This window comes from Oncorhynchus keta, chromosome 32 (genome assembly GCF_023373465.1).
Source record: "Oncorhynchus keta strain PuntledgeMale-10-30-2019 chromosome 32, Oket_V2, whole genome shotgun sequence".
NCBI classification, from domain to species: Eukaryota; Metazoa; Chordata; class Actinopteri; order Salmoniformes; family Salmonidae; genus Oncorhynchus; species Oncorhynchus keta.
Genome location: NC_068452.1, coordinates 17,555,304 through 17,578,144, shown reverse-complemented (window position 1 = coordinate 17,578,144; position 22,841 = coordinate 17,555,304). Strand labels below are relative to the sequence as shown.

Here is a 22,841-nt window from a genome sequence, read left to right as displayed (position 1 = left end):
TAAGGGCAGGCAACAACACTGGAGCTCCCCAGGGGTGTGTGCTCGGTCCCCTCCTGTACTCCTGGTTCACACACAACTGCATGGCCAAACACGACTCCAACGTCATCATTAAGTTTACTGACGACACAACAGCGGTAGGCCTGATCACTGACAACGATGAGACAGCCTACAGGGAGGTGGTCAGAGAACTGGCATTGTGGTGCCAGGACAACAATGTCTTCCTTAATGTGAGCAAGACAAAGGAGATGAATGTGGACAACAGGAAAAGGCGGGCCAAACAGGCCCCCATTAACGTTTGATGAAGATGTAGTGGAGCGGGTCGAAAGTTAAGTTCCCAGGTTTCCACATAACCAAAGACTCCAGTCACCCAAGTCATAGACTGTTGTCTGCTGCTGCACGGCAAACCATACCGGAGCGCCAAGTCTAGGACCAAAAGGCTTCCTAACAGCTTCTACCCTCAAGCCATAAGACTGCTGAACAATTACTGAAATGGCCACCAGGACTATTTACATTGACATTTGTTTTTACACTGCTGCTACTTGCTGTTTATTTTCCATGCATAGTCACTTTACCCCTACCTACATGTACAAATTACCTCGCACATTGACTCGGTAACTCCCTGTATTATAGCCTCTCTATTGTTATTTTATTGTATGACTTTTTATTCATATGTCTTGAACTGCATTGATGGTTACGGACTTCAGCGTAGGCAATATTTTGGGTATGCATTTCCCTCTGGAGACATTGGTGGCCATCCGCTTGCCATAACCACAATTTACAGGGCGTGAAGAGTAACAGTAATTCCAGGGAGTGAGAGCAGACAACACTGTGGCTTTTGCGGTTTCACTTGACATTCATACTGCACGGCAAGTTTCAGCAATACTTATTTTCCACCATAATTTGCATATAAATCAATAGAAAATCCTACAATGTGATTTTCTGGATGTTCTTTCTCATTTTGTCTGTCATAGTTTAAGTGTAGATATGATGAAAATTACAGGCCTCTCTCATCTTTTTAAGTGGGAGAACTTGCACAATTGGTGGCTGACTAAATTATTTTTTGCCCCACTGTACAAGCCAATCAAGGAAAAGGTGCACTATATGTATTTTTTTAAAATTGTATTTATTTTACCATTATTTAACTAGGCAAGTCCGTTAAGAACAAATTCTTATTTTTCAGTAACCAATGCATAGTTGCAGTTCAGTCTTTGTTGTTTACCATTCAACATAAATATTCGGTCTTCCATCAAATTACGTTTCTATTTCAATCTGCTGATCGACAAGTGACGTTTACATTGCATCATCAAAAATAAAGCAAGAAGGCTTACATTTTCACAATGTAGGGTATTTTACGCACGTAAAAAAATAATCACAAAACTACAATGAATTTAATTAATCATTGTAGACATATAGCCTATCAAACATGCGGTTGGTCTGAGTGAAATTATCTTTAGGACGGATAATTTGGTCGTAACGGCCATCTCATTCACACAATTGCCGGGTGGCTCGCCATTGGCCCTGTAGACTGTCATTGGACTGTACAGCAGTCCATCCTAAATGCCACATATCCAAATGGAGGGTTCATTCACGCAAAGCTAGCTCCCCTTTCTTACAGAATTTCCATCATTATGAGAAGCAAATCATGCCCCGTTCTGTTTTCAATAATGGCACAATGCACTTGTAATTTAGTCCCACATACACCTGATTTAGAACTCGAAATGGTGAGGTGGCGCTTTCTATCTCAGAGAAAGCATTCCATCGTCATCCTCGTTAAAAAAAAAAGACAGACGCATTTCTTGGATAATGTGAAGGCATGTGATGTGAGAGAGGTTCAGAAGTGAAGGGAAGGGAAAGAGCAGGGATGGGATTGAGTAGTTCTGCTCAAAGCTGCAACGTGTCTGCAGTGCAGAGAAAAGACTGCACTGTTGCCAAAAAAAATGTTTTTTTCTTAAGGAAGATGCAGGCGTGTCTATGGAGAGGTGTCTGTCTTTCTGTGCGTAATAATTACTTTATGGGCGTTACGGAGCAGTGCATCTGGCGACCTACAATTACACGTTATTCACTAATATCTCATTGTATTTATTTGCTATATGTGCATGGATGTTGTGTGACACCTTCATCTGGGGAGTTAGGGTGCTTTTTGACTCTTTATAGCAGGACTAACAAAAAACTTGAGACAAACGTCCTGAATAATTACATTCTTTTTCGTTTGGAAACGAATTATTTCGTTGTGGAATTGCAGGGGAGTTTTCACATCTGTTTCAATCATAACTTTTTTTGCGTGTTTATGTCTGTGCACATACGTTCTACAGCATGCACATTGACCAGTAGAAGTAGAATAATTGACGGTTTCCATCCAGATAGAATCAGGTATATATTCTGCAAACAGGCTATAACCAGGAGTAAATTGACGGTATTCTCCTCAATCGACCTGTAGTGGGATTGATGCCAAAATGAAAGATGCGCTGGCAATCCACAGGCATTCAATTTTCCGATCTCTCATTCCACGTATACCTTCCGAAGCCGATCCCATATCGCATGAACTATACTATGAACAAATGTGAAACAAAAACGTACAATACCAGCCAAAATAATACTATTGTATAAACTGTGAGTTTCCAATGTGTCAAATAGCGACACTGTACACACTCTTCCCCTAAACTGTAGCTCAGTAAGGCCTAGCAGACATCCTTTCATCAAATCAAGATCCTTATCGATACGATTGGCTGACATGCAATAAGTTATCGAAAGCCTGCACACCTCTCCCAATATGATCGGTCATTTAACTTCAAACCACGTTTACTACAAAAACTAATATAGTCTTAGGAATACATTCGATAGTCTCTCACATCTGGTTTCAATCGATGAGCAATTTCACCTTAAACAAAAATGTAGGCAAACGTTTCCGATGGCTACATTTCGATCAGAAATGTCCTAGGCCGAGACACAGATGTGCAGGCCTGCTAAGCAACAGCCAATCCATCCCCACAGAATAATAAAATGGCAACGAAACCACAGCTCCTAAGGGAACAGTGCATATGCCCAATGTAGTGTCCACGTTGATGTGGCACCTTTTACTCGTAAAAGTAAGACTGTGCTACAACTGCAAAACATTCAATTTTGACAACAAAATAACATCTGCCTGGAAACACACAACTGGGGTAAGGAACATCATTTAAGTCCCTTTCCTGTGCACAGCTCGTTTCTATTTAATTGCAACCCTGAAGAATCTACCGACAGCTAGCTATCCGGGCCCTCCTCGCCAATAGACTATTGGATGTCGTCTGTCTAAGCCGGGATAGGGGATGGTTTTTTACAAAACCTCCACCTTTTCTAAAAAAAAAAATATCAAGTTTCCTGAGACTTTAAGGTGAAAAATGTGTCTACGATACCCCCTTTCCACTGATGGAAGGAGGGACTTTTTTTTAATGAACATGAGCATGCTGGAGTATGCTGGTGTGGCCAGCACCTCCCCAAAAGTTTGGAATATAAAAGGCAGGGCAAAAAGTTTCTATAGACAGTAGGGAGTTTTCTGCGGGGTCTGGATTGGAAATACAGAGGACTGGACCCTACTTGTATGATTGGAGTCTAACGGAAAAAATAACTTCCCCCCTCGCCTCAAAGAGTCTACATGTCTAATATTTAGACATGTTCAGCTTTGTGGATATTCGGTTAGCGCTGTTGCTCAGCGCAACAGTGCTTTTGGCAAGAGGACAAGGCGAGGACGATCGTAAGTGTCAATTTTGAGTCTATCCTTGCCTCTGGTATCTATTGTCTTAACGAAGTTGATATGGAAAGACTGGGTTGAAGGAGAAATGTGGTTTTAATAGGAAAAAGGTTTGGTGATGACTGAGCCATTCCGATTCATGTGCAAATTAGGATACATTTCTATTCTGTATCTGTGGTAAATGTTTATTGACTGGTTAACTGTTCTTTTTTTTGTGTGGGATTCATAAGCATAGCATACCTCTTGCAGCTTGAGCAGAGTGTATGCGCATCATTGCTTGTGGGCCTTCTCATGCTTGATTGCGCGTGCCTTTGGAACGAGTTGGTACAGGTTCCAAGGCTTTCTCTTCCACTCGTTATTTGATGCCCTGGAGGTACATTTTAAGAGCTGGAAATATTTGAACGCATGTAAGGGATAGAGGGGAAGGCTACAAGGCATGCCAACTCTGTGTCCATTGGTTTGAGTGGAATTGAATGGGCCTGTATGGCTCAACAGTCTGGAAGTAAAGGATAAAGTTATTCAGTTGGTTATGGAGGAATAATGCATAGCCTGAGGCTAAATGTCAGCCATGTAGAAAAGGAACTGGGTCAATCCTGAACGATGGTAATCTTGAACCTCGAGTTTTTCTAAATGGAATATATCCTAGTATACAGTCATTCATCACAGGTAGACTATATTTGTACTTTTGTGGAAAGAATACAGTGACCTACACGTTAAAGGAGAGGACAAAGCATCATCGTGCGCAACTTCCTTTGAATAGTTTCAAGCTCAGTTATTTGGCATAGGTTGCTACTTACAAAAAGTGTATTCAAAATAGAGATAAAGTATAAGAACCTAAATGCATTACCTATAGACAAATTACATAAAATTCGTTTTAAGTTATTGGCTGTATGGTGTCACCCTACACTTGAGTATAGGGTTTCCAGTTGCATCTGGGGCGTACAGATGTGCAAATTCGCTCCACGGCCAGGTAGCGCCACCATGTGGTTCTGAAATGCAACTCCACCAACATTTCAATGTTTTCGATGCGCCCCCTACCATTCCATTTCATTTTTTTTTTATAATTGAAAACACATTCAGACTTCGGAAACTTTCCACTGAGGTATAAACGCTGGTGGTTGCCAAACCGATAGTTTTCAGCAGCGTTTGGAGGACAGCATTGACAACGTGGACCTTTTCCACTGACTGTTTCGCCCTCTACAGTCAAATTGTAGCAACTCCTGTGGACCAACATTGCTGGTTTGGACACAGGTAGTCGGGCCAACGGCTAAACGAAGACCACAAATTCGCCACCAATATAATATTGGCTATTTAGGCCGAGTTCAAGCTCAAAACACATTTTCAGAGGTAGTCAAGCCTGATGATTATACTACAAAGCCGGATCAATTAGTTAGCCATCTAAAATAAACAAATACTTATTAATTTATTAATTGTCTTAATGATGCAGAAAAGCAATAAATTATTTCAGAATTTTTAGGCAAGTTATCCGGGTAACTAATTGATCCTACTTTGTAGTATACCCCTCAGGGCTTACTATTTTGCGGGTGGGTATAATTTGTCGAAAGTTAAAACAGGAATCTGTTCCAAAAACAGGATGCCAAAAGACAACGCATACAAAGTAGCATGATCCATTCACTTAGCTAACTAGCTGCCGAATAGGCATCATCTCACCACGTAGCTTATTTCTTAATGTTTGTCCATAGGCTACCAGAGTGAGGACAGACATTTTTCGGGAATAAACATACTGAGTGAAAACGTTGTTTGTTGGCAACCTTGTTATTTACGACGTTTTTGTAACATATTCCTTTTGGAACGTACCACAAATTATACCCACCCCTATTTTACATTTCAAAAATATTTGTCAACATAAATGTAGGAAATAGACTTCACTTTAATCTTTTTCCAGGCCTTCTGCCCTGTTGTTCATTCCAATCAAGGCATTGCAAATACATGTGTCATTTAGCGCAGCTTTTCTTAACTCCAGACCATGAGTACCACCGACAGCACACATTTTTGTTGTTTCCGCTGACAAACTCACGTGAATGAACTTGATTAACGTTAGTTGACAAGTTGAATCAGATGAGCTCGTCTGGGGCTACAACGAAAAGGCGTGGGGGTAATCAAGGACTGGAGTTAGGGGATGCTGATTGAGCAGACACTCTTATCCAGAGCGACTTGGTGAGTACATACATTTTCGTATGCATCACCTGGTCAAGGTGTCATCACATGGGCATCCGTGCCTTCTAGGTCGACAGTGAAGGCAAGCGTTCTAAACTATTTCATCTCTGCATCTTTCTCAGGCACCGCCGGCAGCTGTACGTTGGACGGTCAATTCTACAACGACAGAGATGTCTGGAAACCCGAGCCATGCCAGATCTGCGTGTGCGATAGCGGCACCGTCATGTGCGACGAAGTTATCTGCGAGGACACATCCGACTGCCCCAATCCAGTGATCCCCCACGACGAATGCTGCCCCATCTGCCCCGACGACGGTACGCCGATTTCCTCCCGACGCAACTTTCACGAAGTTTACCTTACAGGCGCAGGCACTCTCAGAATCCGTTTTGACACGTTTTTCGAGGCCTCAGAGGGACTGTTGGGCTTGTACTTTTAAGGGGTTCGACAGCATTTTATGGATGGCCAACGAGGAATAAACTTGGATTTACCTTTATTCTAATCACACCAGTCATTTTTCCCCCTTTTCCTCCGAAATGGGATGGGATACTATTCAGTGCTTCAGGCACATTTAATGTGCATGTCCAGTCTGGTGCCACTGCCACCTCCTAACTACCTTTGGCCTTCCTTTCAACTTTGACCCAGTCTCAAATTGGGACTTTGTGTACATTTTCACTAGGCCTAGTTCAGACATTGTCGTCCCCTATTAGTTCTAAATCTAATAACATTGGCCTTACGTACAATTTAAATGCACCCTATAAATATTTTTTATTTGTTTACTGTTCAGACTATTTCAGATATTTCACATTTTAATCTAATTGTTGTTTTTCTGCTACCATAGGCTTCCAGGAGCCAAAGGTTGAGGTAAATATGATATTATGATCCTTATTGTTATTAACTATTAGATAAGGCTATTATAATTAGATTTGCTATTATTGTTAAAGTTTAAAGTGTACTTTTACATGTATTTTTTACATTTATTTTAATTGTTGATTCATTATAAATACATCATTGCAACAAAACTATTTTATCTTGCACTGCAAAACTAGTAAGGCCACGGCACAATAAGAACCACATCTTCAAGTGCAACCATAACCTAATGCTGCTATTTCCCCGTCAAATAGGGACCCCAGGGTGATCGTGGAGCCAAGGGAGAGCCAGTACGTTTCACTTCCTTATTCCTAGCATGCTTTTGTATTCACTTCCTGTCGGGCCAAAACCTAACAAACATGAGATGCGTGCAAAACGTTAAAAGTCACAGCCCTTTCACTAATCCTCCATTGATAGAGGTGTGTGGAGGTTAAAGGTTTGCACCTATATCCCAAAGGTTAGGATTTGGCCCTTATGTTTCTGGTGTCTTTTTGGACTTGCGTGCCTCTTGTCTCATTTTTAAAGGACAGGCCTAGCATCTTGCACACATCACTCATAATGACTGTTGTACTAGCTCGTTAGTACTCATAGCAGAGTTTTGGCCCATAAGATATTAGTTATTAGTAGATTCCGTTTTTTTAATGTTGGTAATGTCTGACATGAGGTTAGATTTATAATCGAAGGCAATGGATAAACCTGTACATGCAGAGTCTTTGGAGTTTACCAGTGGAGCTAATTGGCTAAATAGTCAACCACCATCTTCCTTCTTTAAATCTCAATTCATGTTTTTCCAATGGGTATAGATGTTTAACTTTCATCCAAGCCCAACCTGTCTAGATACCCATTTGGTGACTAGTATTTTGAGATATGTGTGGATTTGTATTGGGCCACCAGCATATGCAGGTATATTGTGCAGTCATTGAACTAGAAGTACAATTTCTTACCTTGAATAGTTGTACTCCATTTCAAATGAAGAATAATGTGGTGCTCACAATATCTGCGACAGTGACTGGTTGGGCCCTAACCAAGTACTTGAAGTGGGTACAGTGTGGTGTTCCAATCTGCATGACTTAAGGGACTTGGGATTGTCTTGTAACTGAGACCATGCGTGTCATTTCATCTCCGATCCATTGGACGGATAGACGGACTGACAAAACAGACTGGTAGATAATTATACGGTTGGATGAACAAAGAGATAGATTGATGTATGGAAGGACAGGTAGATAACTGGACTTAATGTCCAAGTGATCTGAAGGTATTACAGGTATGACCCATCAATTTGCTTGTATTATACTAGGGGCCCATATGCCTCGAGTTCACCCCAAACCCTAGGCCCTATGTTAGCTTTTCCCTTGTCACTCTTCACTGATGCCTTATCCCCCATAGATAACAACGAAGCCCTTTTTCCCTGTTCACTGACTACTGCTACAGTTCATCACTAACCAGCTTCTCTCTCTTGTCTCTACTGCAGGGACCTGCTGGTTTCCCCGGCAACGATGGTATTCCCGGCCAGCCCGGCCTTCCTGGACCCCCAGGCCCCCCTGGACCCCCTGGTCTTGGCGGAGTAAGTATAGCACTGACCCAGAGTCAGCTTTGACCCAGGTCAAATGGTTAAACGGTTATGCGTTGGACAGAGGAAACTGATCCTAGATCAGAGATTAGGGGCAGCTTCTGTTGGGGGTTAGTAACTTAGGTTTAAAGAAAGTAGAGAAAGTGGCTAAGTCTGACAGCTGGGTGGAGAACACACCAACAACCTCTTATGATGTCACATATCTTAACCTCACTGATCTCCATGTAGTCTGGACAGGCTCCAAATACAGTGTTTGCACAGTGAATACAACAGGAACTACTGTGCTATTCTTTTCAGAATGGAAATCTCCAAATCATAATGATAAACCTCCCAAAAGAGTAGAGGCAAGAGCACGGGAGGTGTGGTGCTAAGCTATCCTGGTTAGAGCGCAGTGCAGTCTTTATTTCAGCACCAGGGCAGGTGGACAGCGCCCAGCCAGGAGTGGACAGGGAGGTAATGCCTAACACAGCTAGGAAACGCCAGAGAGGTAGTCACCCTGTAGATATGTAATGGATATGAACAGATCTGTCATTGATATGGACAGGCCTAGTGCCTTGCATTCTCTAGCCGGGTTAGGCCCATCCATATACTCTATGTCGAGATCACTGTACTGTTCTCATGATTCCCAATACTGACTGACTGTAACACATCTCTACCTTGTGTCTCCCTATAGAACTTCTCCCCTCAGATGTCTGGTGGTTTTGATGAGAAGAGCGGCGGTGGCATGTCCATGCCCGGCCCCATGGTAAGGGCATAAAACGACACAGAGCCTGTTGGCCTAGTTGCATCACTGACTCGCGGTATCTGTTTTGTGTATAGACACTACCAAAAAAAACTATGGCCATGGGATATTTTTGCTCAGCAGAAGTCCTGCAAATTGGCCCCTGTGGTACTCCATATGTCACAACAAATAGTATCCCATAAAAAATCTTATGTACTTCCATATTCCATAAACGACTAGCACCACACATTATTATTATTATTATTATGTTTGAGATATCTGCATAAAATTTGACTCTCCCTAAGTTGTCACTTCAATAATAGCATCAATTCCCCTGTTACCACTGTGTAGATGTCTTCAAAGGTTACTGATGCCACTATTCTAATATCACTCTTCGTGGTGCGACTGTTGGGCATTAGAATGTATACTTTGGGAGGACTTTTAACCCTCGCCCACCCAACCTTTGGTTGATCCTTTGGTCAGTTGGCTCCTTCTCAAAGATATATTCTAATGATAAGACTGATGTGATTGGTCAATAATTTACTGAACGTTTCTTTGCCTTTTGATTGACAGGGCCCCATGGGTCCCCGTGGTCCCCCAGGACCTCCTGGCTCAAGTGTAAGTATCCCTTCCCTTTGTGTTCTAGCTGTTTAAGTGACATTTGTCATGTAGGGGAAAAGACCGCGGGTCAAAGGTCAAAAAAAGAGGTCCGTTTATGACTAGGTGAATCGCATGATGGGAGTTGAAGTCGCTTTCAAGTTGTTTAATTGTAGGTGTGTGTGTTTTTTAAGCATATATGGCTGTATGTTAATTTGGTTTAATTTGATAGGTTCCTGACCATTTCTATTTAGGATCTGTTAAGTTCTTGTCATTTTATTTTTCAGTTTAGTAAGCTGCTAGTCTGTCATTGGCTTTACTTAGTTGACTATTTGTATTGATTTTTTTTTTTTACATTCAGTTTCAGTCTTCGATAACTATAATGACCGTGGGAATGTTTTACCCACAGGACTTATTGCTCGTTGTCAAAAAAACTAAACCATGTTTTTTTTGGGGGGGGGGGATGAATGAACATCAAAGTCTGACATTATCTCTTTGTCTCCCCCTATAGGGACCTCAGGGTTTCACTGGCCCCCCTGGTGAGCCTGGTGAGGCTGGTTCTTCTGTGAGTATCTCGTTCCGGAATATTCCAGAAAATGACACGCCACCACCTCAGTATCTGAATCCCTCATAAACACACACTTTGAGCTAAATTCTACACCATATTCTGCAAGGCAATATAATGCCAAAAAGCAGAAAAATAGCTCAACATACAATAACTACACTTAAAAAAACTACTAAACCACATTACCTGCTGCATAGGTCTTGCTCTATCCTGATGCTTGGAATGGAGTCAACTAAGGTCACAGGGTCACCAATGTATGTTGGTGACCCAATGTATGTTATTGTCCCCCCACACACACACACACAACACAGACCCCCATTACCACCTTCCAATATTATTTTGATTTAACTACCTATTAGGTAATCAAGTTTCCAGATGAATGACAAATGATCCTAGATTATTGCCATTACTGCCAAATTGTAATAATATTTCTACAATAACGGTATCTCTCTCTCTCGCACACACACACACACATACACACAGCCTTCTCACCCAGTGGTTTATCTCTTACAGGGTCCCATGGGCCCCCGTGGTCCTGCTGGTCCCCCTGGCAAGAACGGAGATGATGTAAGTCACCAAGATATCCATAATTAAAATTGACCTATGTCCCAGGACAATTTCTGGGTAAGATATTCATAAAGGGGATGGATTTGGATCATTGTTTATTCCTCACCTTGTCTCCTCCTCTCCATCCCACTCCTTCCTTCCTTCATACCCTCCTCTACTCCCATCCAGGGTGAGTCTGGCAAGCCTGGTCGCCCCGGTGAGCGTGGAGCTTCCGGCCCACAGGTGAGTCACAATGTCATTCTAATGTCACTCCATACTCCATCCATACACTCACTCTAGAATGTTAGTCACAAGAGCAATAGCACCTAATAGTCAGACACCATGAGACATCTCATATCCTTCAAGGAATGTTAAGCCATCAACTGCACTGATAACATGTCCCGTTATCTTTTTTTCCTCTTTCTCTCTCTCTCTCCAGGGAGCTCGTGGATTCCCCGGAACCCCCGGCCTTCCCGGCATCAAGGGACACAGAGTGAGTCACCGCACCCCCAAACTGTCTTGGTAGAACTTGCTCTCCAGAACAGATCCAGGATCAACTAGACGTCTCCATGCCTAACCTTAATCATGGAAGGGGATTGCACGCTAAACTGATCTTGGACCAGTGTCTGGTGGCAACATCAGCCTATACTTCCCAAATAGCAGCAGTACAATCTGCCCCTGTTTTCCTCTCCTCTAATATTGTCCTCCATCTCGCTCTACTTCCTTCTCTAGGGATTCAGCGGTCTTGACGGAGCTAAGGGAGAGTCTGGCCCTGCTGGACCCAAGGTGAGGCCCCTTCTTGTCCATCTCCCCTGCTAATGTAGAAATCGCACATAATTCCCCTCGCTCAACCTCCCTTCACTGACCTGTCCGTTTGTCCTTCCTCAGGGAGAGGGTGGTGCATCCGGGGAGAACGGAGCCGCTGGAGCCATGGTGAGTCCCACCCTCCATTTTGGTCAACAGTCCTACACCAGAAAATGAGTGTAGAGAGAAGATCACATTCATTTTTAGCATTCTGCAATACAGTAGCAATGTGTGAATGGCAGCCATGATTACTTACCGTGCCAATACCTGTCCCTCTCTTTTAGGGACCCCGTGGTCTGCCTGGTGAGAGAGGCCGTGCTGGTCCCAACGGAGCTGCTGTAAGTCAACCCCAAAACCACCCCCAGGAACCAGTGGTGGAACAAGTTCCCAATTGTCATATTTGAGTAAAAGTCAAGATACTTTAAAGTATTTTGACTTAAGTACTTTACACCACCCCCTGTAACCATAAACAAGGGGTGCACTATCACCATCACAACATAGTTATGAGAGACACTATTCCTGTAGCTCAAGGGTCATCGCGTTTCCCAAGCGTTTTGCATATATTTCAGATGTTTACTGATCAGTCCAGGGCTAATTTGTTGCAAACAACCATTCTTACTCTCTGTCTACAAAAGGCCTCACAACCTGATTTACTTGAATGCCCTATATTGTGGAACATAAGCCTTGTACAGCCTTGTATACTGGCCTCAGTAGGAAGCCATATTTCACATCTTCTTACAACTCAGTGTGCCAGTTATTTAGTTTTACAGTGTCATGTTGGATTCTGACATTGAAGGGTCAGCCATTTTGCTCGTTCACAATTGATGTTTATAGTTCAGCCATATTGGAATTGGACCCTGAAGGGGTGATGGCTAGTTGCATCTGACCTTGTTGTGCCTCTCTCTCTCTTTGTATCGTTCTCTCCTGCAGGGTGCTCGTGGTAACGATGGTGCTGCTGGTGCTGCTGGTCCTCCTGTAAGTACTGACGGCAGCTATCTATTCACACATAAACAGTACACAACCATCAACAGAAACATATTGGTACACAAGCACACTTATGCAGTATTCATCATTTAGACTGTAACTCATTCCTCTCTCTCTCTCTCTCTCTCTTGTATTCTAGGGCCCCACTGGCCCCGCTGGTGCCCCTGGTTTCCCCGGTGGCCCTGGAGCCAAGGTAAGATGTCAACTTGCACCTATCCGTGTTCACACACCTGTATACCTCCTACCTTCTTACTGTCTATCCTCCACCCTCTACCCTCACCTCTAGCTCTTTCCCAGGGGGCAGTATTTGGAGAGGTAGATGAGATAAAAACATACATTTCATCCATTCTAGCACAAAAAAAAAGGCGGCTAACTACATCGGCCCCAAGTGACGAATCATCCTCTTTCTTTTATAGAACAGCTGTTGGGTTGGTGCTTATCTGAAGGATGACCCCTACAGGGGTCATGTGGGGTCAGAGGTCACATTGATTTATATGGGGTCATTGAATGGCAGCATAGTACAGTACTAACATAAGGAAGTACTAGGGAGTAGGGTAGTACAGTACTAGTACAGTAGTACTTAATTGGTAGCAGTAGTACTACTAGAGTAGTAGAGTAGCACTTAGGGTAGTACTAGTACAATATTAGTTCCAGGTTCTTGCCCTGACCTATCTTCACCCCAACAGGGAGAGGTTGGTGCCCAGGGAGCTCGTGGTGGCGAGGGACCCCAGGGATCCCGTGGAGAGGCTGGTAACCCCGGACCCGCTGGCGCTGCTGGCCCCGCTGTGAGTCTCAGCTCTAGAAACCTCTAGTGAAATACACCTCTGGGCTGCGTTGGAGACTTTAAGTTACATTTGTTGTCCCTGTGAGAGACGTTCCCCTCTAACCCGTTGGTTTGTATCTCTTGTAGGGAAACAACGGTGCTGACGGAAACCCCGGTACCAAGGGTGCCCCTGTAAGTAGACACCTCCCCCCATTCCTCACTGAACTAGCCATTTTAGTTGTCATTGGTTTGTCTATTTGCCAATATTGTTGTCACTGACTGGTCACTCAGTGATGATGAATCCAGGAAGTATAATGATTGTCTCTCTGCTGCCTCCTCCAGGGTTCTTCTGGTATTGCTGGTGCTCCTGGCTTCCCTGGACCCCGTGGACCCCCCGGACCCCAGGGTGCTGGTGGAGCTCCCGGACCCAAGGGTAACACTGTAAGTCCAGCTCTCTCTGACTTCCATCACTAGATATTGTACAAAAAATGTCAAATATATGTTATCTTAATTTATATTGATGTTATAACTTGGTCAGTATGCACAGACCATTGAGTGTGGATTCTGATTTCTTCAACCTAGGGTGAGGTTGGTGCTAATGGAGCCAAAGGAGAGGCTGGTGCTAAGGGAGAGTCTGTAAGTACAGCTTTTTACTTCCTCTTTGGTCAAATACGATCCACCAAGTCACCCATAGCACGTACTCTGTCCGCACATGCTCAGTCAGCAGTCCGTATGTGTCTGATCTCTACCACTGTACTGTTCCACATCTCAGCACAATGCCTTGCCACCCTCCATTTCTCTGACCTTCATCTTGTTTCTTCTCCATTACCCAGGGCCCCGCTGGAGTCCAGGGACCCGCCGGCCCTGCTGGTGAGGAAGGCAAGCGAGGAGGCCGTGGTGAGCCCGGTGGTGCTGGTGCCCGTGGAGCCCCCGGCGAGCGCGTAAGTAACCCAGATAGTCACAGTGTCCCCTCTTCACCATACTGTTCTCCTGTCCTTTACATGTAGGCGCCCCCCTTCCCCTTCTCTTTAGGAGAGAGAGAGGAGGAAGGTATGCTATAGTAACGGAACTAGCCCGGTGTTAGAATCTGTTGACCAATATCTCCTTTTCACTGTCTTCCTATCTCCTACATTTAGAATAGCACCCCCCCCCCTCACTAAACTGTGTTGTAGTCCTCCAAATCTACAATACTCTTGCTCCACTGTCTTCCTATTCCGAAGAACCACCATTGCGTTACTGCCTCATACCCATCAAAATGATATGATTTGAACCATCCAATATAATGCTTTAAATCAACTATAGGTAGGAACTGGGTCAGTAGGAGAGTGCTATACAAGAACTTGGGCATTTAGTATTTTTATACATTGCTTACTTCCTCACAGTACAGCTAGTATTGGCACATGCATACACAATGATAATATCTATACCACTATTCCATCACATAAATAATCACATTGACTTATGTCTTTTTGGAACCAATAGCTAGCTCATTACCTAATTTGGCCACCAGAGGGCTGTGATTGCCGAGCAGTAATGTAATGTTACTGAATGGCTGTGTTATGGTACTGAGGTAGCAGGAATGTTGTGGTACTGACGGAGTGACTGACAGTGTTGTGGTATTGACCTGTGTTGTGTTTGTCGCCCCCTACAGGGTGCCCCTGGTAGCCGTGGTTTCCCTGGTTCTGATGGAGCTTCTGGCCCCAAGGTGACTACACGCATATACCTGGAACATACACACATGTTCAAATGTATATACCACAGTTCACCTCCAAACGTTGCTACATGCTATGGCCAATAGCTAAGTATAGCAAACTCCTCTCTCCACCCTTCTCTTTCCATCTCTCTCTCTCTCCCTCCATAATAGGGTGGCCCTGGTGAGCGTGGTGGTGCCGGAGTTGCTGGAGCTAAGGGTAACACTGGTGAGCCTGGCCGCAACGGCGAGCCTGGTATGCCTGGATCCAAGGTGAGTTAGACAGGGGACCGGTCTCAGATCACAGGACCTTTTTGTTATACTTTATCATTGTTGGATAACTATTCAACGACTAATAGATACTATAAACATGAAACCAATATATTCATGTTAATGAATGACATGACATGACATGTCAAGATGTGTATGCTGCCTATGTTATGTGCTTATGTTACGGTTGTTATGTGCCTGACCTTTGCCCTCTCACCTTTGCCCCCCCCCCCCATCTCTAGGGTATGACTGGTAGCCCTGGCAGCCCCGGTCCCGATGGCAAGACTGGCCCCTCTGTAAGTTCCTCAGCTACAGATTCATCTGACCCTCACGACACCAATTCAACGACACTGAAAGACACTGATGACCTATGGCTACTTCCACCGATTATCACTGTGGTCACTGACTCTCTGCCCTCTCCTGTGACAGGGTGCCGGTGGTCAAGATGGTCGCCCCGGACCTCCCGGCCCCGTTGGAGCCAGAGGCCAGCCCGGAGTCATGGGATTCCCCGGACCTAAGGGAGCCGCAGTGAGTAACCCTTCTCTCTCATGCTGCTCTTATTCGGGCACAATCATTTACGGGCTAATTCGAGAAATTAGATCTGAAATTGAGAGGTAACCCAATGTATACAGTGGAGGCTGTTGAGGGGAGGAAGGCTTATAATAATGGCGGTGGAATGGAGTCAATGGAATGATATCAAACATATGTGGTTGATACCATTCCATTGACTCCATTCCAGCCATTCCTATGAGCCGTTCTCACCTCATCAGGCTTCATTCACTACAATGTATGACATAGTTGTCCATAGCCTAAAACCTAGGTTTTAGTATACAGAATTGCTGTCTGATGGGAAATGAGCTAATGGGTATTTGTCTTCCCCTGTAGGGTGAGGGTGGCAAGCCTGGTGAGAGAGGAGTCATGGGACCCGGTGGTGCTGTTGGTGCTCCCGGCAAGGATGGTGATGTTGGTGCTCCTGGTGCTCCCGGTGTTGCCGTAAGTACACTTCCACTCTCCAGCATCCCACAATGCTTCACTCCCATTCTCCCCAAAGCTTTGAGGACAACATTCTTCAGCATTACCCACGCGGTGTCACACTTGCACACAAACAAACACTATCACTAATACAAGCCAGCATGGAATCTCCTAGGAGACTGCAAAACCACTCAGTTTGTGTTTCCTTACATGATATGGGGGTAACCCCATCACAACCAAGGTGTAGCACCCACCATTATGCCGGTCACACTGATTTTCCTAACCGACTCTTCTCCTCCTTCTCCTCCTCAGGGACCTTCTGGAGAACGAGGCGAGCAGGGAGCCGGTGGCCCCCCTGGATTCCAGGTACAGCACTGAACTATGGGAAATGATCAGCACCTGACCAATCGTAGACCTCCTCCTACTTCAGGACCTCTGACCCTTGCCTCACCTGTCTCTCACTTGTCTCTTTGTATAACAGGGACTGCCAGGACCCCAAGGCGCTATTGGTGAGACTGGAAAGCCCGGAGAGCAGGTAAGAATACTACAGGACTGCAGCACCTTTGGTGTAGTCACTCGCTGCCCCATGCCTTGTCCTTGCTACTCACTCACTACATGACACTTGACTTCCTGTCAAGATTTGGGACTTGACGCAGCTGAACATTGAGCATCACAAATGCAGATTTCAAATCTCTAGTCGTAGTCTCTAATATCTTCTCTCTCTCTCTCTCTCTCTCTCTCTCTCTCTCTAGGGTCTTCCCGGTGAGGGTGGTGCCCCTGGTGCCGCTGGATCCAGAGTGAGTATCCTAGAATAATAATGGCATCACTTCCTGGGTGATGGACTGCTACAGCTACACTGTGGCCTAGAGACTTAGCCAAGCAAGGCAATGGCTAACAGCTGAAGCAGCAACAGACTAGCACCCAGCTGACCCAGGCTAAAGACATTAGCATTGGCATCGATGACATCCTTCACCTTGTATACACGTGATGCTCCAGAACCAAAGCTGATGCCCTCTCTTCTCTCCGTACCCCAGGGTGACAGAGGTTTCCCCGGTGAGCGTGGTGCCCCAGGCCCATCTGGACCCGCTGGTGCCCGTGGCTCTCCAGGCTCTGCTGGTAACGATGGTGGTAAGGGAGAGGCTGGTGCCGCAGGTGCCCCCGGTGGCCAAGGACCCCCTGGCCTGCAGGGAATGCCCGGAGAGCGTGGTGCTGGTGGTCTGCCAGGCCTGAAGGGAGACAGAGTGAGTACCGGTGTCCCACCCTTCACTTATCATCCTCCCATGCCCAAATGCATGTTCATCAGTGGGCCTCGACTTCATACTTCTGTGGCACTCCGATCCATCCAAACTCCCACTTGCATTAACAGTGGACTTGACTGAGTCCAGAAAAAGCTCTCCTCCGTCTCTGTATCTGCATAACCCACAGCTTACAGTACTAATTCAGCTGCTCTTGTGTCGACAGGGTGACCAAGGAGTCAAGGGTGCTGAGGGCGCCAGTGGTAAGGATGGCGTCCGTGGTATGACTGGCCCCATTGGACCCAACGGCCCTGCTGGATCTCCTGGTGACAAGGGAGAGACTGGCGCTCCTGGACCTGGTGGACCTTCTGGTGCCCGTGGTGCACCTGTGAGTACCTCCGTCCCACCCGGTTCCCACCTCGCCACAGACATGACACAAAAAATAGCTCCCCATGCATCCACGCCACAGGCCTCTCTCTATGGGAGTCAGTCTTGAAGCTTCAAATAGAGACCACGTCGCTACAATGCACGAAGAAAAGCTTAAATGTTGCCCGGAACGTACCGAGCACCAAAGCGAGCAATAAAGAATGAAACTTAAGTAGAAATGAAAGGTGTATAGAAGAGAGAACTGACCCACACTCACATGATGCTTGTCCCCGACCTTTAACACACCCCTGACCTGACTAACCCTAACCTTCTCCTCTCCCAGGGTGAGCGCGGTGAGTCTGGCGCCCCTGGACCCGCTGGATTCGCTGGGCCTCCTGTAAGTACACACACACACACACCTCTTTACCTGTCCTCAATTCACACAGAAATTGTCCTCAATTCACACAGAAATCAGTTGCCAATTAAAACGGACGGCGGGTGTCAATCAAGATGACGACTCGCAACATCTTGCACACTATGGCGATTCTAAATTGATTTCATTGGCATTAAATGAGACAGGCTTCTCTTACCATAGCAGCCAGTCTAGATGAACCGCCACACTAATCTGCTCTGCATTCACTCAATGACTTCTTCTCCTTCAGGGTGGTGACGGTCAGCCTGGTGCTAAGGGAGAGGCTGGAGATAACGGTGCCAAGGGTGACAGTGGTGCTCAGGGACCCGCTGGACCTACAGGAGCCCCTGGACCTCAGGTATAACACGTGGGACTGACCACTGGGTACCCACCCTGGACCATCTTAAATGGTCCTCTGTAGCTCAATTGGTAGAGCATGGCAGTTGCAATGCCAGGCTAGTGGGTTTCGATTCCCGGGATGACCCATATGTAAAATGTGTGCATGCATGACTGTACGTCGCTGTAGTACATCGTATTACAGAGGTGTTTGTATTGCTCTTGCTTACGGACTGAAGCACTGCTGTATCCACACAGGGTCCCGCTGGAAACACCGGAGCTAAGGGCGCCCGTGGTGCTGCTGGTCCCCCTGTAAGTAGCTTTGTATCTTATCCTCCCAGCATCCTCTCATCTGTCTGACTGTAAAAGATGGCGTTTGTAAAGTAGTATCATGCTTCCCAATCTGATACAACTAGGTTGACCAGTGCATCTCTTTTCTCTCCGTAGGGTGCCACTGGTTTCCCCGGTGCTGCTGGTAGAGTTGGACCTCCTGGCCCATCTGTAAGTACTTCTTTCTCCACCATTCACACTGAACCATGCCCATCCTCCATTGGTATGCCAGTCAATACCTTGGCTGTGGCCATAGGTTCCAGATTCAACCATAGGCTAACACTAAGCACGCGAACGGCTCGATGACAGCTTAAAACAGCAATCCCACAATACAACAGCACCAACTATCAAGACAACTTTTATTGTGCAACCAACCCAAGACACAACGGCATTGCCTGATGCCCAAACAAGCATCTAGCTAGGCGTTAGCTTAGCATGTAGCTGATCACAATACGGTCATTGATAACAGCCATTGATACTGGTGTATTCGGTCAACTTCGGGCCGCATCTCATACTCAACCATCCTCTCCTCTTTCTTTCAGGGCAACAACGGACCCCCCGGACCCCCAGGCCCTGGTGGAAAGGAAGGACAGAAGGGTAACCGTGGTGAGACTGGCCCCGCCGGTCGTCCTGGTGAGCTCGGCGCTGCCGGACCCCCTGGTGCCCAGGGAGAGAAGGGACAGCCTGGTGGAGATGGTCCCAATGTAAGTATCCCTTTTTTTGGGGGGAGGGGCCGTCACCGTCACCCTGACAAAGTAACACTCTGACCCCTACACTGACAAGCCAGAACAATACGAATACTCCTTTTGGAGTACACCTGTAACACACGCCGCTGGAGTTTAGATCTGACGCTTTAGAAAAGGGACGCCTCGATGACCTATTCTCTCTTTCTCTTCTACAGGGACCCTCTGGAACTCCCGGACCTCAGGGTATCGGTGGACAGCGTGGTATTGTTGGTCTGCCCGGACAGAGAGGCGAACGCGGTTTCCCCGGCCTCGCCGGACAACTGGTCAGTGACGTAGAGAGCTAGTTGTAGAACTTCATGTTAAATGCCGTTAGGCTTTTGCAGAGGAGACCCAAGTTCATGGTGGAGATCCCTAGTTTTACAATAAGGCAGTGATTGGATAGTCTACAGGCCTGCCGCAATGATGCTAAAGGCCCTCTGTGCTATCTCTGCCAAGATGGCGGCCGACAAGTGCACCGCTCTTGCAGTAGCTTATTCATACAGTTGAGTCGCCATTGCTCTACTTCAGTCATGGTTACTCTCGTGTTGTGGTTGAGATCTAACCCTGTTCTCTCTTTCCTGCTTTAGGGAGAGCCTGGCAAGCAGGGACCTGGTGGCCCCTCTGGTGAGCGTGGACCCCCCGGACCCATGGGACCCCCTGGACTGGCTGGAGCACCTGGTGAGTCTGGTCGCGAGGGAACTCCTGGTAACGAGGGATCTTCTGGTCGCGATGGTGCTGCTGGACCCAAGGTGAGAGCTCTGCTCATACACATGTCCTCAAGACAGATTCAACCCTTCACTTTGGGAACCAGCCTGTTTACACGACTACTTGCATGGCTGAAATAGGCATCACATACTGTCATGTATTGGGATCATGTCCAGGAGGCTGATCTTCTCTTGGCCCGTCTCTGTTCCTCTTTGTCCTGCCTATAGGGAGAGCGTGGTGAGTCTGGTGCCGCTGGTGCTTCCGGTGCCCCCGGACCCCCTGGTGCCCCTGGACCCGTTGGCCCTGCTGGAAAGTCTGGTGACCGTGGAGAGTCTGTAAGTGTCCAGATCCTCCACCATTACTCCCTTAGACTGACGAGGAATACATAACTGGGCGGCAATTCAGACTTGATAATGTTCAGAGACCTTACTGTATGTTAAACTGTTGTAGCCTCAAAATGGCCGCCTATTGCAAACTAGTTAAGGCTGTAGAAGGGGTTGAAGGCTTTGTTTGTAGTGCTGTTAGAATACAGCATATGACATGCCAGTTGTGATTATCAATGGAATTGATTGTCATAATCTCTTTCTCTCTCTCTCCTTCAGGGTCCTGCTGGCCCCGCTGGTATTGCTGGCCCTGCTGGTCCCCGTGGCTCATCAGTACGTGTATACTCCATCACAGACTCATAAAACCATCACGAGGAACACAATATGCGCTCTTCCACTCTGAGTCTGAGGAAAGGGTATACTGAACACACCTGTCCTTTTCTCACCCAGGGACCCGCTGGAGCTCGTGGAGACAAGGGAGAGGCTGGCGAGGCTGGAGAGAGAGGCATGAAGGGACATAGAGGATTCACTGGCATGCAGGGACCCTCTGGCCCCTCTGTGAGTACCCCTGCTGATTACAAATTGACAATGATAACAACACACAAGTGACTCCAGCAGAAACAAGGGAAATGGCTACCCTTGATCCTCATGCAGTACACCATAAATGGCTAGATTCGGACATGCCCGCAAAAGGCACAGGGGAAGAGATATTTCTGCATGAAGCCGAGATATCACAAAACCTAGCAAGTGGGTGGGTGGGGTGGGTGGGGAAATCAACCTTCTCCCTGTAATATTGTTGTTTGATATAACAGGCACCTAAATCTATTGTTTCTGCCCATAGGGACCATCTGGAGAGTCAGGACCTGCTGGAGCCTCTGGCCCCGCTGGACCTAGAGTGAGTATGACCCACATTACGACAGCGGTCACACAACTATCAGCACAGCAACGTTCCGACTGTGGATCACTTCTCTGGTGACAACATGACGTGGATAGTCCACACTGTCGTATTAAGCTATGGCTCTCCCTACACTAGGGACCTTCTGGATCTGCTGGTGCCGCCGGTAAGGATGGTATGAGCGGTCTGCCCGGCCCCATCGGACCTCCCGGACCCCGTGGTCGCTCTGGAGAGATGGGACCCTCTGTAAGTCACATCAACCACTTCAAAATCCATATATTTTGATCCTTGTACTCCTCTTATTCTTCTTTACATCCTATCTTGGTTGGCCTTTGCTTCCTCCACATATAGGGACCCCCTGGCCCTCCCGGTCCCCCTGGCCCCCCCGGACCTCCCGGCGGTGGATTCGACATGGGCTTCATTGCTCAGCCCGCTCAGGAGAAGGCCCCCGATCCCTTCCGTCACTTCCGCGCCGACGACGCCAACGTGATGCGCGACCGCGACCTGGAGGTTGACACCACTCTCAAGAGCCTGAGCCAGCAGATTGAGAACATCCGCTCTCCCGAGGGCACCAAGAAGAACCCCGCCCGCACCTGCAGAGACCTGAAGATGTGCCACCCCGACTGGAAGAGCGGTGAGTCATAGACACACTCTTGACTACAGTTGCTCGCTCCTCGTTAGTCAAGAAATTGCTTGGCTTTGAGGAAAGCATGGAGCTGTATTGGTTCTGTCAAGCTTTAGCATAGGGTGTGAAGACATCTTCAGTAGACACATGCTCTTTGAGTTTCTGGTGAGTCTTGCTGTCCGTGTAGTCTCTTAACAACAACAATCACATTGGATGTTCTTGACGCGATCCACTCTCCTCCATGTAGGCGAGTACTGGATCGACCCCGACCAGGGCTGCACCCAGGACGCCATCAAGGTTTACTGCAACATGGAGACCGGCGAGACCTGCGTCTACCCCACCGAGGCAGAAATCCCCAAGAAGAGCTGGTACACCAGCAAGAACATCAAGGAGAAGAAGCACGTCTGGTTCGGCGAGGCAATGACCGATGGCTTCCAGGTGAGAACCTCGGATCCACAAACTGGGCTTGTTGAGGAAAGAGGGCCATAATCGCACCATTCTCTGGGATGATGAGTCCTTGACGCTAACTCCAAACCATGCTAACTCCATCTCTTTCACCTCTCCCCTACAGTTCGAGTATGGCAGCGAGGGTTCCAGCGCTCAGGATGTTAACATCCAGCTGACCTTCCTGCGCC

At 46.7% G+C, this 22,841-nt stretch overlaps 1 protein-coding gene across 1 annotated transcript in view; it reads left to right on the top strand.

The window, feature by feature from the left end:
• Positions 1–3,513: 3,513 nt before the first annotated feature.
• The window catches only part of LOC118365182 (collagen alpha-1(I) chain-like), a 21,228-nt gene continuing 1,900 nt past the window's right edge, over positions 3,514–22,841 (top strand). Inside the window, exons 1-46 of the mRNA XM_035747162.2 lie at positions 3,514–3,730; positions 6,028–6,219; positions 6,744–6,766; positions 7,027–7,062; positions 8,244–8,336; positions 9,016–9,087; positions 9,637–9,681; positions 10,172–10,225; positions 10,739–10,792; positions 10,961–11,014; positions 11,211–11,264; positions 11,504–11,557; positions 11,660–11,704; positions 11,860–11,913; positions 12,506–12,550; positions 12,699–12,752; positions 13,246–13,344; positions 13,470–13,514; positions 13,665–13,763; positions 13,905–13,958; positions 14,156–14,263; positions 14,974–15,027; positions 15,187–15,285; positions 15,525–15,578; positions 15,712–15,810; positions 16,168–16,275; positions 16,567–16,620; positions 16,736–16,789; positions 17,007–17,051; positions 17,289–17,495; positions 17,716–17,877; positions 18,199–18,252; positions 18,518–18,625; positions 18,862–18,915; positions 19,051–19,104; positions 19,476–19,637; positions 19,835–19,942; positions 20,246–20,407; positions 20,591–20,698; positions 20,966–21,019; positions 21,137–21,244; positions 21,528–21,581; positions 21,720–21,827; positions 21,933–22,215; positions 22,454–22,644; positions 22,778–22,841. The exon at positions 22,778–22,841 is cut by the window's right edge and continues 179 nt beyond it. Coding sequence (XP_035603055.2) covers positions 3,649–3,730; positions 6,028–6,219; positions 6,744–6,766; positions 7,027–7,062; positions 8,244–8,336; positions 9,016–9,087; positions 9,637–9,681; positions 10,172–10,225; positions 10,739–10,792; positions 10,961–11,014; positions 11,211–11,264; positions 11,504–11,557; positions 11,660–11,704; positions 11,860–11,913; positions 12,506–12,550; positions 12,699–12,752; positions 13,246–13,344; positions 13,470–13,514; positions 13,665–13,763; positions 13,905–13,958; positions 14,156–14,263; positions 14,974–15,027; positions 15,187–15,285; positions 15,525–15,578; positions 15,712–15,810; positions 16,168–16,275; positions 16,567–16,620; positions 16,736–16,789; positions 17,007–17,051; positions 17,289–17,495; positions 17,716–17,877; positions 18,199–18,252; positions 18,518–18,625; positions 18,862–18,915; positions 19,051–19,104; positions 19,476–19,637; positions 19,835–19,942; positions 20,246–20,407; positions 20,591–20,698; positions 20,966–21,019; positions 21,137–21,244; positions 21,528–21,581; positions 21,720–21,827; positions 21,933–22,215; positions 22,454–22,644; positions 22,778–22,841 — 4,024 coding nt within the window. The 5' untranslated portion in view covers positions 3,514–3,648. The remainder of the gene's footprint in view (positions 3,731–6,027; positions 6,220–6,743; positions 6,767–7,026; positions 7,063–8,243; positions 8,337–9,015; positions 9,088–9,636; positions 9,682–10,171; positions 10,226–10,738; positions 10,793–10,960; positions 11,015–11,210; positions 11,265–11,503; positions 11,558–11,659; positions 11,705–11,859; positions 11,914–12,505; positions 12,551–12,698; positions 12,753–13,245; positions 13,345–13,469; positions 13,515–13,664; positions 13,764–13,904; positions 13,959–14,155; positions 14,264–14,973; positions 15,028–15,186; positions 15,286–15,524; positions 15,579–15,711; positions 15,811–16,167; positions 16,276–16,566; positions 16,621–16,735; positions 16,790–17,006; positions 17,052–17,288; positions 17,496–17,715; positions 17,878–18,198; positions 18,253–18,517; positions 18,626–18,861; positions 18,916–19,050; positions 19,105–19,475; positions 19,638–19,834; positions 19,943–20,245; positions 20,408–20,590; positions 20,699–20,965; positions 21,020–21,136; positions 21,245–21,527; positions 21,582–21,719; positions 21,828–21,932; positions 22,216–22,453; positions 22,645–22,777) is intronic.